This window comes from Pan paniscus, chromosome 2 (genome assembly GCF_029289425.2).
Source record: "Pan paniscus chromosome 2, NHGRI_mPanPan1-v2.0_pri, whole genome shotgun sequence".
In the NCBI taxonomy this organism is placed as follows: Eukaryota; Metazoa; Chordata; class Mammalia; order Primates; family Hominidae; genus Pan; species Pan paniscus.
In genome coordinates, this window is record NC_085926.1 from 194,377,336 (window position 1) to 194,394,273 (window position 16,938).

Genomic DNA, 16,938 nt, shown 5'->3' on the forward strand with positions numbered 1-16,938 from the left:
ACATGGCATTTGGTATTCGATAAATATTATAAATAAATGGTCAAGATGTAAGAATCTCCTTTCTGGTATAAATAACTATGGTACTTCATTAGAGAACAAATACACATTAAGATACAATTTATAGGATCTCATGATGTATATTTTAGGTGTTTTTGTTTTAATTTATGAAAATAGAGATGAGGTCTCACTATTGTTACAGCTCTTACTCCCGAATTTGATGAGTTCTGAGTTGTTGTCCCATGACTGAGAAGAATGAGGTACACGGACACTGGAGAGTGAGTAAGGCAGAGTAGAATTTATTGAGTGACAGAATGGCTCTTGACAGTGAGAGGGGACCTGAAGGTGGGTTGCTGGCCACGAGCCTGAGTCTATGGGTTTTTGTGGGCTAGAAATGGGCAAGTGCATGCTGATTGGTCTGTGGCTATGCTTGACAAAGCACCATTCAGAAATAGGCACGATAGTGTAGAGGACCAATCGCGGAAGGGTAGGTATGTATAAAATAGGTGAAGGGTAAGGACCAATCAGGAGAGAGGGTGCCAGACGACAATGGGAGCTCTCAGTCTGGCTCATGGATTTATCCAGAACTCATAGCTTGGTTTTCAGGCTTTAGACTGTCCTTGGCTTGAAGGTTGAGTTTCACCAGGGACCCCTCCCTGTCTGCCTAGGAATTTACCTGCCTCCTATTGCTATCACTATGTTGCCCAGGCTGGTCTGAAACCCCTGAGCTCAAGTGATCCTCCTACCTTGGCCTCCTAAGGTGCTTGGATTATAGGCATGAGCCACCATGTCCGGCCTTGTTTATTTTTTAAATAGGTAATACATTCGCATGGTTCAAAATTGAAAATGTAAAAAATGGATTAACAGTGAAAACGACTTCCTCTTGTCTTTGACCCCTAGCCTCTTAGCTTTCTTTCCTGACAACTAATGTTATCACTGTCTTGTGTATCTCTGCAGAAGTTTATGGATATGTAAACTAATATGTGTTATAGATATATTTATATATATATTTGTCACCTTTTTTCCACTTAGCAATGTATATTGGAAATAAACATTTGAAAACAACAATACATTTGGTGATCACTTCATATCATTACACAAAGAGCTTCTTCATTCTTTTATATGGCTGCAAAGAAAGTATCTATTGTATCAATTTGTCATAATTTATTTAACATCCTCTCACTCTTTGCTATAAAAATAAGACTATAATAAATTGTGCATACTTTTTGCTGTTTCCAAGATAAATTACTGTAGGTGGAATCACTGGGTCATAGGGTAACAGGTTAGTTTTTGATGGATGGTATCAACTCTTTGAGGGATGACTTTTGCTTTTCAGGGGTCCTAACTGCTTTCCCCTTCTCAATTACCTGCACAGCCCTCAGCAAACTGTCCTGCAGAGCCTGGTTCTTTACCATGTTAGTAATTAGGAACGTGACATCCCTGATGTACATCTGCCTCACTTTAGCAGTATAGTGTTCTGCCTTGTTACCACGTGCAATAAAGAAGGTACAGAGTGCTGTGATGTCTCCTTCTTGCAGCCCACACTCCTCCAGTATGGACTCCCATACAACTCTAACGCGCTTGTTCTTAACTTTTCTTCTGAGTACAGAGGCTAAGGTTGGAAGACCTCTCACCAGGTCTGGCAGCTTCTCAAGCACACGAGTATGCAAGCAGATAAGTACTTCAATGACGTAGCTGTATAAAATATTCAATTCCATTGAAGTGAGCCTACAAAAAATATGGAGAGCTTCTTAAGCGGTCAAAAATATTTTATATAGAAACAGAAAATGAGTTCTTTTAGGATAACTCAATATGAACCCACTAGGAGAACCAGCTGTTGTAATTTAGAAAATATTTACTTTAGAATTTAAATTCAAATTCAAATACTTACCTTTTATTTTTTTTTAAGAGACAGGGTCTCACTTTGTTGCCCAGGCTGTTCTCAAACTCCTGAGCTCAAGTGATCCTGTTGCCTCGGCTTCCCAGAGTGCTGGGATTAAAGGCGTGAGCCATCATGCCCAGCCAGTACTCACTTTAGAATTAATGCAGATAGGCTGGGCGTGGTGGCTCATGCCTGTAATCCCAGCACTGTGGGAGGCCGAGGTGGGTGGATCACCTGAGGTCAGGAGTTTGAGACCAGCCTGGCCAACATGGTGAAACCCTGTCTCTACTAAAAATACAAAAATTAGCCGGGCATGGTGGCGGGCGCCTGTAATCCCAGCTACTCGGGAGGCTGAGGCAGGAGAATGGTGTGAACCCAGGAGGTGGAGGTTGCAGGGAGCCAAGATTGCCCCACTGCACTCCAGCCTGGGTGACAGAGTGAGACTCCATCTCAAAAAAAAAAAAAAAAAGAAGAAAAAATTAATGCAAATAAGGCTTTGGCAAGCAAGAGACTCTGTGATGAGATGTGTACTATAGTGCCTGGCATATAAAGAGATGCTCAAATTAATCTTTTTTTTTTTTCTTTGAGACGGAGTCTCGCTTTGTCACCCAGGCTGGAGTGCAGTGGTGAGATCTCGGCTCACTGCAAGCTCCGCCTCCCAGGTTCACGCCATTCTCCTGCCTCAGCCTCCCGAGTAGTTGGGACTACAGGTGCCTGCCACCACGCCCAGCTAATTTTTTTTTTTTTTTTGTATTTTTAGTAGAGGCAGGGTTTCACTGTGTCAGCCAGGGTGGTCTCGATCTCCTGACCTTGTGATCCGCCCGCCTCAGCCTCCCAAAGTGCTGGGATTACAGGTGTGAGCCACTGTGCCCGGCCAAATTAATCCTTTTTAAAAAAATAGATGAACCTAAGAAAATGTAATTGCTTTACAATCCATTGTGGGAAACATACTAAGAAATTCAATTTTGCAATGACCACTGGAAGCTCTCACAAAGCCACAGAATCCCACTGATTTCTCAATTGATACTCACTGGAGTGCCCGAACTGCTGTCCACATCTCATCTTGGGCTGCTTGGCTTGCCAAAGCCTTACTATGATGTTGGAATTTCTGCATCAGGTTATCCTTGGTGAAGTCTAGTTCTTTGAACTGTGTTTCTAACGCTTGGAGTTTGTGGTCTACTCTGTAGGATAACAGAATCAAGGGTTAGTTTAGGTTACAGGACAAAACTAAGGTTTTGATTTAAGCTGAGGCTCTAATACATTATTTACAACCATTACCAAATTTGGATAACTTTTTTTTTTTTTTTACTTTTACTTTAAACTATGAAGGGAAAATGGGTAGCTATTTGAATTTGAAAGTTTCAACAAATGGCTCCATTTGCCGTTCCCTCTAGCCATCATCCTTGTCCTTTCATTCCATATATTGCAAACTTTTGAATTGTCTAATTATTTGAATTGCCTGTTGTGTCTTGTTTTTGTACTATACCTTATACTTTACGTATTTATTTATTTTCTAATACAGAGTCTCACTCTGTCACCCAAACTGGAGTGCAGTGGCACAATCACTACCTCCCAGGCTCAAGTGATCTTCCCACCTCAGCCTCCCGAGTAGCTAGGACTACAGTTGTGTGCCACCATACCTGGCTAATTTTTTAAAAATATTTTTTGTAGAGACCAGGTATTGCTATGTTTGGCTGGTCTTCAACACCTGGGCTCCAGTGATCCACCTGTCTTAGCCTCCCAAAGTACTGGGAATACAGCCATGAGCCACCATGCCCGGGCTATACCTTACGCTTTAGAGAATATTTTATGTAAGCATTACTTTGGTGTTCACAGCAACCATAAAAAGTAAAGCAGTCATTTTTACTATTTTACTATTAAAGAAATTGAGTCTCAAGAGGATTGAGACCTAATGTCATAAAGTTAGCTAGTGCCGAGACCAGTATATAATCTGGATCTCCTCGGCAGGAAAGTCAAGGGCCTTCACCCTTTGCTCCTATCTTCCGCCAGTCCCCTCACCCATCCTAGTCACCAATTACATGAGACATCTAGTTGCTGCTTGAATACATTATGTGGTTCCAAGCTTACATATGGCTTATACCCTATTTTCTACCCGATTCTAATTGTCCAACTCTTATCCTTTCTTCCAGAATCAGCTCAAATCCACTGCCTTTTTGAATCCCCATCTACCTGGTGATCTCCTTGCCCTCCTGCTTCTCGCTTACAAGCACTGCCTCTGTGAACCCATCTCCCCACCTCCTGCTTTACTATTAGGGTTAGCCTTTCATGAACTAAACTACGTTCTTGGAGGGAAGGAATCAGAGACTATTTCTTAGATACCTTTATGTCTGTCCCCCAATACCCAGCAAAGGTCTTGCACAGTAATAAAAGTTTCCCTGTATGATTGACATCTTTGATGAGAATGAAATGCTGAGTTCTGTAACCCAAAATGGGGATTTGAGTAGCTCCGAACAGCCATGATCATCAGAGGCTGCTGTGGCACCAGCATTATGTCTAATTAACCACAAAGACTGGAGCAACACAATTCACTTGCCTGAGCCACCTAGATTGTCCTTATGAAGGAAACTTGCCTGGGCCACCTAGATTGTCATTATGAGGGAAACTTGCCTGGGCCACCTAGATTGTCATTATGAGGGAAACTTGCCTGGGCCACCTAGATTGTCTTTATGAGGGAAACTTGCCTCTGCCAAGTAGATTGTCGTTATGAGGGAAACCTGCCTGGGCCGCCTAGATTGTCGTTATGAGGGAAACTTGCCTGGGCCACCTAGATTGTCTTTATGAGGGAAACTTGCCTCTACCAAGTAGATTGTCGTTATGAGGGAAACCTGCCTGGGCCGCCTAGATTGTCCTTATGAGGGAAACCTGCCTGGGCCGCCTAGATTGTCCTTATGAGGGAAACCTGCCTGGGCCGCCTAGATTGTCCTTATGAGGGAAACCTGCCTGGGCCGCCTAGATTGTCCTTATGAGGGAAACCTGCCTGGGCCGCCTAGATTGTCCTTATGAGGGAAACCTGCCTGGGCCGCCTAGATTGTCCTTATGAGGGAAACCTGCCTGGGCCGCCTAGATTGTCCTTATGAGGGAAACCTGCCTGGGCCGCCTAGATTGTCCTTATGAGGGAAACCTGCCTGGGCCGCCTAGATTGTCCTTATGAGGGAAACCTGCCTGGGCCGCCTAGATTGTCCTTATGAGGGAAACCTGCCTGGGCCGCCTAGACTGTGGTTATGAGGGAAACTTGCCTGGGCCGCCTAGATTGTTGTTATGAGGGAAACTTGCCTGGGCCACCTAGATTGTTGTTATGAGGGAAACCTGCCTGGGCCAAGTAGATTGTTGTTATGAGGGAAACTTGCCTGGGCCACCTAGATTGTCGTTATGAGGGAAACTTGCCTGGGCCACCTAGATTGTTGTTATGAGGGAAACCTGCCTGGGCCGCCTAGATTGTCTTTATGAGGGAAACTTGCCTGCGCCAAGTAGATTGTTATGAGGGAAACCTGCCTGGGCCACCTAGATTGTCCTTATGAGGGAAACCTGCCTGGGCCACCTAGATTGTCGTTATGAGGGAAACCTGCCTGAGCCACCTAGATTGTGGTTATGAGGGAAACTTGCCTGGGCCACCTAGATTGTCCTTATGAGGGAAACTTGCCTGGGCCACCTAGATTGTCCTTATGAGGGAAACCTGCCTGGGCCACCTAGATTGTCGTTATGAGGGAAACCTGCCTGAGCCACCTAGATTGTGGTTATGAGGGAAACTTGCCTGGGCCGCCTAGATTGTGGTTATGAGGGAAACTTGCCTGGGCCGCCTAGATTGTCGTTATGAGGGAAACTTGCCTGGGCCAAGTAGATTGTTGTTATGAGGGAAACATGCCTGGGCCACCTAGATTGTCGTTATGAGGGAAGTGATGCGTCAACACACATGCTACTTCTCTGAGCTTCCGTATCCCCAGTGACCTGAATACCTTTGTGGCTGCCCAGCATTCTATGCTTGATCATCTTTTATTCTTGGTCCTAAATTTCTCCCTAGGCTAATTCACCTTCAGGTACTACATCTCTCCTAAGCTTTAAACCTGTATTTCCTTTCTTTTTTTTTTTTTTTTTTTGAGACGGAGTCTTGCTCTGTCGCCAGGCTGGAGTACAGTGGCATGATCCTGGCTCACTGCAACCTCTGTCTCCCAGGTTCAAGTGATTCTCCTGCCTCAGTCTCCCGAGTAGCTGGGATTACAGGCGCCACCACATCCGGCTAATTTTTGTATTTTTAGTAGACATGGGGTTTCACCATGTTGGCCAGGCTAGTCTCGAACTCCTGACCTCAGGCGATCTGCCCACCTCGGCCTCCCAAAGTTCTGGGATTACAGGCGTGAGCCACCGCACCCGGCCTAGAGATGTATTTTCAATATGTTTTGTGCATCTCCACAAAGATGGAGATGTCAAACTCAACTCTCCTAAGCTTAACCTACTAATACCTCCCCCATCTTCAGAAATTACTATGAAGAAATGTTGTCACTGCTTTACACATAGATAAGACTCAGTATAAAATGTTCATTTTGTAGGAATAGAAGCCTGTGTGACCTGATATGCCTGTAATTTCTGTCTACAAGTCAAAACCATGTGATTTGAGCTAGGTGCAGTGGCTCACAACTGTAATCACAGCAGTTTGGGAGGCCAAGGTGGGTGGAACACTTGAGTCCAGGAGTTTGAGACCAGCTTGGGCAACATAGTGAGACCTCATCTCTACAAAAAATAAAAAATTAGCCTAGTGTGGTGGTGTGCACACTTGTGGTCCCAGCTACTGGGGAAGCTGAGGTATGAGAATTGCTTCAGCCCAGGAGTTCAAAGCTGCAGTGAGCTGTGATCATGCCACTGCACTCAGCCTGAGCAACACAGCAAGACCCTGTGTCAAAAAAAAAAAAAAAAAAAAAGTTGGCCGGGTGCAGTGGCTCAAGCCTGTAATCCCAGCCATTTGGGAGGCCAAGGCAGGTGGATCATGAGGTCAAGAGATCGAGACCATCCTGGCCAACATGGTAAAACCCCTTCTTTACTAAAAATACAAAAATTAGCCGGGTGTGGTGATGCACACCTGTAGTCCCAGTTACTCAGGAGGCTGAGGCAGGAGAATCACTTGAACCTGGGAGGCGGAGGTTGCAGTGAGCTGAGATCGCGCCACTGCACTCCAGCCTGGTGACAGAGTAAGACTCTGTCTCAAAAAAAAAAAAAAAAAAAAGTCATTTGGCGTACTATTTTGTGTTAACTTTTAGACCTTTAAGACTATATTGCTTATAGGTCATCTGTAGTTTGAAACTTAGGGAAGAAGTCTAGCTTGTCAATCAGTATAAAAATTTACAGTTGCAGCAGTTCTTTGGAATCCTCTCACCAAAGGACAGTCCCAGGCCTTTCCAGATAAATCTCAACCAACATGCAAATCTCAGCGCAGGCTGTTTTGTTTTGTTTTAGTACAGTTCCCTAGTTTCGTTAATGACCTCACCATCCAATCAATTGCTTGAACTAGAAATCTCAGAATAATTGTCAACTTTTTTCTTCCCCTGATTTATGTCTCTCTAACCCATTCCTGCCTCTCCATCTCCATCAAATGAGTTTCTCATCATCTTTCACTAGGACCCAAGATTACCGTAGCCTAACTGGACCCCCGTTTTCCATTTCCCATCCATCCTCCAGACACATTCTTCTAAAACACAATTCCGATTCTGTGACTCAACTGATTACAAATGGTTTATGTCATCCTGGCTTGCCCAGTGATATACTCAGAGGCAAACTGGATCTCCTCAGCAGGAAAGTCAAGGGCCTTCACCCTTTGCTCCTGTCTTCCACCAGTCCCCTCACCCATCCTAGTTACCAATTACACGAGACATCTAGTTGCTGCTTGAATACATTATGTGGTTCCAAGCTTACATATGGCTTACACGCACTGTTTCCTCAGCCTAGAATGCCTTCCCATATTTTTCTCCCTCATAAGCTCCTACTTGCACTTTAAGATCCAGCTTAAATGACCCTATATGAAGAATTCCTTTTTCTAGTGTCAAAGGCAAAATTGGTTGATCCTCCCTTCATGTTCGCATAGACCTTTAGGAACATCACCATTGTAAGGTCAGTCACATTAAATTGTATGTTTTTCAAACTTTTCTCTTTCCTACAGGCTGTGAGCTCCTTGAGGGCAGAAACCACATTTTACTTATTTTTGTAAATCTAGGATTTAGCATATGCATACATTCAATGGAGTTACAGCACCTGGGAGCAGACTTTTCTTTATTGTTAATTTACATAGGTTTGGGCCTGGAAGACTTAAACCACTGTAATAGAGATGGAATTCTTTTTTTGGACGGAGTCTTGCTCTGTTGCAAGGCTGGAGTGCAGTGGCACGATCTTGGCTCACTGCAACCTCCACCTCCCGGGTTCAAGTGATTCTCCTGCCTCAGCCTCCCGAGTAGCTGGGACTACAGGCGCCCGCCACCATGCCTGGGTAATTTTTGTATTTTTAGTAGAGGCAGGGTTTCACCATGTTCGCCAGGCTGGTCTCAATCTCTTGACCCTGTGATCCACCCACCTCGGCCTCCCAGTGTGCTGGGATTGCAGGTGTGAGCCACCGCACCGGCCACAGAGACAGAATTCTAATGAGCATGTCTGCAGTTCTTTATTTCTATTCTTCATTCTTCTCTTACCCATCTTCCCAGGATAGGAGACCCATGCTTGCTCCCTCCCTATAGCCCTCAGCAACCTTTTCATTGCCTCCTTCAAGGATATCAGGGTTGTGGTTTCATTGTTCATCTTCTGAAGGCAAAAGGAAAGAAAACAAAAACAAAGCAAAACAAAAAAAGCAAAAAATGTTTGAATCCAGAATTTTCTGCGGTCTTCCTCTCAGCAACAGGCAGCAGTAGCAGGAGCACTCAGTCTACATTCTGCCTGAAAGGTCACTCAGTACAAGAAGCTTTTAATAGCCTGCAGATCCAAATATAGTTTCAAAGAACTTATCTCGTGGACACAGGTGTCCTGGAATGCACTATAACATTTGCCTTTGAAAACTGAACCATAGTACATCAACATACAGCAACAACCATGTATAATTAATGACTGTGTACATTATGGTAAATGTATATACAGATACATTAACGTAACGTATAGGATTAAGTTTGACGGAAATATTACTGTCATATTTTAACAGCTTCATTATTCAATTACAACCTAAATTAGGTTTAAAGAGTGCCCCAGATCTTTTATGATGATGATATCAAAGCAAAAAACCTAACTATCATTAGAAACTACTAAATGCTTGTTATGGCTGGGCATGGTGGCTCACTCCTGTAATCCCAGCACTTGGGGAAGCCAAGGTGGGAGGATTGCTTGAGCCCAGGAATTCAAGACCAGCCTGGGCCACAGAGCGAGACTGTCTCCACAAAAAATACAAAAATTAGCCAGGAGTGGTGGTGCATGCCTGTAGTCCCAGCAACTCAAGAGGCTGAAGTGGGAGGACTGCTTGAGCCCAGGAGTTCGAAGCTGCAGTGAGCTATGATCATGCCACTGCACTCCAGCCCGGGCAAGAGGATATATATATATATATATATATATATATATATATAATTATATATAAAATTATACATATAATTATATATATAATATATAATATAATTTATATCTTATATAAAATATATTATATATAATTTTATATAATTATATATATTAGATTAGGAATTGAATATAAATGTGGAAATAAAATAGGACTGCTGTTTTCATGAGATTTAAAATCTAATTGGGAAGAAAGAATATATCCTTAAATAGAAAATGTATATGGGATGTGTGCTAAGTAGATAGAGACCATAAAAATAATAGAAGTTGAGAGACTAAGTCACTGAAATCTTGGGTCCTTGGGGAAATATTCACCCTGAAGGTGGTACTTGGCTTGGCCTTAAAGGTCAAGGTCTTTGATTATCAGAGAAGAGTGTTAAGGGTGTTACGAACTGGAGAAATTGTGTGAGCAAAATCACAGAGGTGGCAAAGTAAATGATGTGTTCAGGAAACAATGAGTAGGTATGTTTTGAGCAAAAGATTCATATAAGAAAAAGAAAATAACCACACCATTTAAACTGGTAAGAGCCATGTCACGTATTTGTTCTTTCACTGAATACTTTATTCACTTATTCAATATTTACTGAACATCATAGATATTAATTGAATGGATAAAACCTACGAATGGATGAGCAGCACTATTCCAGGCACTGGTAATATAGTGATAAGTAAGGCAAAATCCTTGTCCTCAAGGAACATACTAGCAGGGAGACAGCACATAAGGCTTATAAGAGAGGGGATGCTTCTAGCTAGCTTGGTAAGGAGTTTGGACAGATGTGAGCTGTTGGTTCTAGAAGATTAATCTAGGCTCAGGTGCAGTGGCTCTCACCTGTAATCCCAACATTTTGGGAGGCCGAGGTGGGTAGATCACTTGAGGTCAGGAATTCGAGACCAGCCTGGCCAACATGGCAAAAACCCATCTCTACTAAAAATACAAAAATTAGCTGGGCATGGTGGCACACACCTGTAGTCCCAGCTACTCGGGAGTCTGAGATAGGAGAATCGCTCGAACCCGGGAGGTGGAGGTTGCAGTGAGCAGAAATAGCAATTGCGCCACTGCACTCCAGCCTGGGTGACACAGCGAGACTCCATCGCAAAAAAAAAAAAAAAAAAAAAAAAAAAAAAAAGATTAATCTAGCAGTGATATTGTAGTATAATATGAAATATATTTGGTCTTTGTCCCCATTTCAGTCACAAAGCTCCTAAAACCCTTGGAATTTCCTGAGTGATAGGAGTGTCTTTTTTTATTCATAATGAGCCCCTTTTGATCACATGTGAGTTTATGCTAATGAGGTGATTTAGGGTGGTGCAACTAGAATAGCCTCCAGATGGGGCTGGTCACTAGAAAGACCAGGTGATTCTAAGTTGGAACTTTCAGCCCCACCCACCAACCTCTAGGAAATGAAATGAGTGAGCTGGAGATTAAGTTCCATAAAAATTCTTGGACAACGAGGTTTGATGAGCTTCTGGGTTGCCAAATATAAGGAAGCGCTGGTGGGATGGTGCTGGGGAGAGGGTGTGGAAGCTCTACAGCACCCTCCACCATATCTTCCTCTATGCATCTCTAACAGCACCCCCCATACCTTTCTCTATACATATCTAACAGCACCCCCCTATGCCTTCCCCTATGCATCACTAAAACTGCCTGTTCATCTGTATTCTATTTATTTTATTTTCTTGAGATGGACTCTCACTCTGTTGCCCAGGCTGGAGTGCAGTGGCATGATCTGGGCTTACTGCAACCTCTGCCTCCCAGGTTCAAGCAGGTCTCCTGCCTCAGCCCCCCTAGTAGCTGGGATTCCAGGTGTGTACCACCACTATTACAGGAGTTATTAAAAAATTATTTTAGTCAGCTAGAAAGGGCAAAAGAGTCCTCAGTAATGCTTTTTATTTTAATAAAAAAGCAGCCCCCACAAACATTTCTTTTCTAACAGAAAGTGGCTGGAAAAACCACACCTGCAAGCATTGATTTGCAAGTCACAGGCTTACATATGTAAATGCTGGTGGCTAAGAGCCAGGTTCACCCAATATGGCAGTTCCTGCTACTTTTTCTTTGTTGCCACATGTGCAGATATCACGGCAGCCAGCCAGGTAGAAGTAACATGTACAGGCATCATGGCAACCAGCCAGGTAGCTGCATTTGCATAATAAAAGGCTAGGGTGGGAGGGCCAGTTTTTTTGTGGGCTACATGAATGCCACACCTGGTCAAACCAATCCCTTGGGCTCTATGCAAATCAGATGCCACCTCCTCAAGCCTCCTGACATAACCAACTGCTTTCTGCTAAAGGGGGTTATTCCATTTGGAGCCCTCCTCCCATTGTACGGGGGAGCTGTTCTCTTCCTTCTTGCCTACTAAACTTTCCACTCCTTAATCCACTCTACGTGTGTCTATGTTGCTAATTTTCTCGGCATGTGACAAAAGACCCTGGATGTTTCCCCAGACAATGGAGCCATATCACGATGCTCAGCTAGTTTTTGTATTTTTAGTAGAGACGGGGTTTCACCATGTTGGCCAGGCTGGTCTCTAACTCCTGACCTCAAGTGATCCACCTGCCTTAGCCTCCCAAAGTGCTGGAGACAAAGGACCCTGGCACAAGACAAAGGACCCTGGGTGTTTCCCTAGACAACGTAGCCATGTCATTTTTGGGAGCTCATCCGGAATCCCAAGGTACAACATTCAATGGAGCAGTGAGTAGAGGAGCGGACTCAAAATCTGTCCTTTCATTCCAAGGCTCTTGGTCTCCATTTTAAAATCTAATCAAATCAATAACAAGCATCCATCAGCCAGTTAAAGACACGGTTAGTGTGGCTGCCATTCTTAGAGACTTGGATGTCAGGCTTACTGGGGAGAACATGGAGACCCCCCCCAATACCCATGGGTCACTGGGCACGTTGGCCATGCTTCAAACCAGCTTCCTTTCAACAAGGAAACCTGACCATCCCGTGAGGCCAGGAAAAGTTCTTAAGCAATTGAGAATTTCTGGCCAGTGCACACCCTTGTGTTATTCAAATGCTTCTGGACTGGACTCAGCCTCCAATAGCCTGCCCAGGTGTTGGTAAAGGGTCCCCAACTAGCCTGTTGCAAAATTTCCCTTCTTTTTCTATCTGCGATCACTATGTCTCTTATTTTCTCTGTGTGTCAAATGTGAGGGAATTTTTGCAGCCCAGGGAAGTAATCCTGTTGGGGAAGATCAGGAAATGCTGTAGTAACCATGGATGTAGTTCAGGATCTTGTGATCTTTTAGGAACAGAGGGCCTCCCCTTTCCCACACAGTGAGGTCACTCGCTACTAGTCCTCGTGCGAGCACGTGGTATATTTAAGCCAACAGCGCCTCCTCGTGGAAATAGAAATCCCCTCTGTAAGACACATTGTTGGTCCACTGTAGCTTCCCAATTTTTCCATTTTGCAGCTTTCTTTATGCTGCTTCTGTGAATAGGAAAATTCTGCCCCAACAATTAGGAGTAAAATGTCCTCTGCAGCCAAATTTTAGTCCTGATACTGTCCCATCGGCAGGAAAATCGCCATTAGGTCCTTAAGTCCCTTTAAGGCACCTATTCTGTCTCCAATTAAAACAGTACTTAATTAGTAAGGGGATTTTAAGTCTGGAAGTTAACCTGAACCATTTTCTAAGGGTAAATGCCCTAGTGCGGGCCATAATAGTAGCCAATCCAGCACATTCCCTCCGTTAAAGAAGCCTTGCCTTTTACATAGTTTTTCCCAAGATCCATTTTCCAGGGAGGCACACAGATCACACAAGTCTAGGAAATACAGAGAACTAGGATAGCATGGGTAGGCATGACTAATCCCATCTTCTAGTTTCTCTGGTTCCATGGCTTGGAGAGTCACACCTACAACCATGGGTGGCACATTTAACAAGGTGCCAGGACCCAGGAACCAAGGAGGGAAAAACAGTCGGGGGGGACGCTCCCACTGTCTTCTTCTCCACCCTGGGTCACACACCAAAAGGAAGGAGACTAAATGGATGGCTTTTTCTCACTTCTCTTTCTAGATGGGAAACAGACCATCTACAACCTGCACTCCTCTCAAGTGCATTCTAAAACACTGGGACTTCTTCAACCTTGAGACTTTGAAGAAAAAGCACCTCATGTTATATTGCACAAGGGCATGGCCTTCTTACCATCCTGGGGACAGACAAACCCACTGGAGGGAGCCTTGCTTTTAATATTATCCAAAAATTCGATCTTTTCTGCAGACAGAAGGGCAAATGGTCTGAGGTCTCCTATGTACAGGCTTTCTCTGCCCTGTGAGACAACCCAGATCTTTACAAGTTTTGTACAATGGACTCAGTTCTTTTAGCAGCCATGGCAGGCAAGCCCATAGGGAATAATTCCCCAGAGCTAAAGCAGATTCCAGAGGAGCAATCTGAGACAGCTATTGAATGTCCCAACCCTTCTAGTCCCCCTCATCCAGAACCCCCTCCAATCATGCCATCAGCTCCTCCAGCTCCACCATCTTCAATATCACCCACTTTGCCCACTTCGCTCTTACTTCTGCAGGAAATGCCTGATGGAAATGGTGCTATGAAGGTTCATGTTCCCTTCTCATTACAGGATCTTAAGCAAATAAAGGGAGACAAGCTGATTTTCTGAAGACCCCGATAGATATATAGAAACTTTCCAAAATTTAACTCAGGTGTTTGACCTCACGTGTTGCTCCTAAGTCAGACTCTCACCGCTGCTGAAAAGCAGGCAGTTCTTCAGGCAGCAGAAAAATATGGAGATGTATGGGTGAAGGATTACCTAGGTGCTGAGGCAAGAGACCGAAGGCACAAACTGTTTCAGTATAATAAAGAAAATAGTTAGAATAAGAATAATTATAATACAAATTAGATATAGAGATGATCATGGATATTATCAATAATTAGTATAAACATTATTAATCATTGGCTCTTAATATTGCTCTTTGTTGTATTACTAATATAACCAAGGAATAACTGGCGGGTATAGGGTCAGGTGCTGAAGGGACATTGTGAGAAGTGACCTAGAAAGCACGAGGTGAGCCCTCTTGTCAACGCCTGCATAAGGGCCACTTGAGGGGTCCTGAGTCAAGTGGTAACGCCAGTGCCTGGGAAGGCGCCCGTTACTTAGCAGACTGCAAAAGGGAGTCTCCCTTTCCTTGGAGGAGTCAGGGAACACTCTGCTCCACCAGCTTCTTGTGGGAGGCTGGATATTATCCAGGCCTGCCTGCAGTCATACAGAGGCCTAAACCCCTCACTGTGGTGCTGTGCTTCAATAGTCATGCTCCTTGTCCACTTTCATGTTCCTCCCGTACTCCGGGTTCCTCTTTGAAGTTCGTAGCAGATAGTGGTAGAAGAAATAGTGAAAGTCTTAAAATCTTTGATCTTTCTTATAAGTGCACAGAAGAAAACACTGACGTTTGCTGCCTTCTCTCTCTGCTTTGGCTACCTAAAAGGGAAGGGCCCCCTGTCCCATGATCACGTGACTTGCTTGACCTTATCAATCACTTGGACGACTCACCCTCCTTACCCTGCTCCCTTGTCTTGTATGCAATAAATATCAGCATGCCCAATCATTTGGGGCCACTACGGGTCTTTGCGTCTTGGCGGTAGTTGTCCCCCGGGCCCAGCTGTTTTCTCTTTATCTCTTTGTCTTGTGTCTTTATTTCTTACCATCTTTCGTCTCCGTACATGGGGAGAATACCTGCTAAGCCCCGTAGGGTTGGACCCTACAGAGATAAGCAACATGTCTCCTATAGCAGACCAAAGAGAGAAAAAGGAAATAGGGAAGGTGAACTAACAATGGAAACTCCATTCCCACTAGGAAGAGAAGTAGTTCTGGCAGACAACCCTCATGGGAACCACAATAGCTCAGTCGATGAGTGGAAAACGGAGCACTTTTAATGTGCATATTAGAGGCCTAAAAAAACCAGAGCCAAACCTCTTAATTACTGTAAACTATCTACGATAGACCAAAAACCAGATGAGAATCCCACAGCCTTTATGGAAAGGCTGAGAGAGACACTAACAAAACACACCTCTTTATCCCCTGATTTAGCTGAGGGACAGCTCATCCTGAAGGACAAGTTTATCACACAGGCATCTCCAGATATTAGAAGGAAACTACAGAAGCCATCTATAGGACCAAAGAGCACCCAGGAAAACCTCCTGAGAATAGCCACTTTGGTCTTTGATAATAGGGATCAGGAGGAGGCCCAAGAAAAAGAGAGGAAGCACAAGAGAAGGACAGAGGCTCTAGTGGCAGCATTGCAAGCTTGCAAAGTCCAGGATCCCCATGGTGCATCCACTAGCTGTTATTGATGTGGCAAGTCAGGGCATTTTAAGAAGGAATGCCCAAACAGCAAGAAGTAGCCAGCTCAACCCTGTCCAGTCTGTGATGGAGACCACTGGAGATTGAACTGCTCCCAGAGATGGAGGTCACTAGGTTCAGAACCAGTCTCACTGATGGTCCAGCAGGACTGATGAGTCCCAGGGCTCAACCCCCTGCTCCAGCAGCTCAAACTGCCATTACAGCACAGGAGCTCCAGGTGTTTCTGGAAATTGAAGGAAGGTAGATCTCCTTCTGGATACTGGAGGCAGACTCTCTCTTCTCTCTAATCCAGGCCTCCCCTCTTCCCATAGCACAACTGTAAGGGGTGTCTCAGGAAAAACTCTAATCCGATATTTTTCTTCACCCCTAGCTGCAGATGGAGGGGACCTATTATTTACACATGCCTTTTTATTCATGCTTGAAAGTCCCACTCCTTTATCAGGTAGAGATATTCTAGCTCGCAGGGGGGCCGGCATCCTTACAGCCCCAGGACAAACTCTTTGTCTCCCCCTGGTGGAAGCTAACATTAATCCAGAAGTGTGGGCTACTCCAGAAAGAAGAGGTTGAGCTATAACCTCTAGGCCAGTCCAGATTCATCTTAAGGATCCCACTTATTTTCCTTTCTTTCTTTCTCTTTTTTTTCTTTCTTTTTGAGATGGAGTCTTGCTTTCTCGCCCAGGCTGGACTGCAGTGGGGTGATCTCAGCTCCCCACAACCTCCGCCTCCTGAGTTCAAGCGATTCTCCTGCCTCAGCCTCCTGAGTAGCTGGGATTATAGGCATGTGCCACCACGCCTGGCTAATTTTTGTATTTTTAGTAGAGACGGGGTTTCACCATGTTGGCCAGGCCAGTCTGGAGCTTCTGACCTCAGGTGATCCACCTGTCTTGGCCTCCCGAAGTACTGGGATTACAGGTGTGAGCCACCACGCCTAGTCAGGATCCCATTTTTTTTTCCTAATCAGAGACTATATCCCCTAAATCCAGAGGCTAGGAAAGGGCTAGCAGCCATTATCGATAACCTAAAGATGCAGGGCCTCCTCAAACCCTGTAATAGCCCCTGCAACGCCCCAATATTAGGAGTGCAAAACCTTAATAGGGAATGGAGACTAGTTCAGGACCTCTGCCTCATTAATGAAGCTGTAGTTCCAATCCATCCAATG

General features: G+C 44.5%; 1 protein-coding gene across 2 annotated transcripts; it reads right to left on the reverse strand.

Annotated features, from left to right (window-relative positions):
- Positions 1–276: 276 nt before the first annotated feature.
- SMCO1 (single-pass membrane protein with coiled-coil domains 1) lies at positions 277–14,264 on the reverse strand. Of its 2 annotated transcripts, none has more exons than XM_055111032.2 (3): positions 13,981–14,264; positions 2,911–3,060; positions 277–1,725 (listed from the first exon to the last, which is right to left on the reverse strand). In XM_055111032.2, exons 1-3 carry the CDS (start codon positions 14,022–14,024, stop codon positions 1,281–1,283), a joined length of 639 nt encoding a protein of 212 aa, XP_054967007.1. In that variant the 5' UTR covers positions 14,025–14,264; the 3' UTR covers positions 277–1,280. The 2 variants fall into 2 exon arrangements, with proteins under 2 accessions (XP_054967007.1, XP_054967006.1); XM_055111031.2 differs by lacking the exon at positions 13,981–14,264 and adding an exon at positions 8,454–8,879.
- Positions 14,265–16,938: the final 2,674 nt, after the last annotated feature.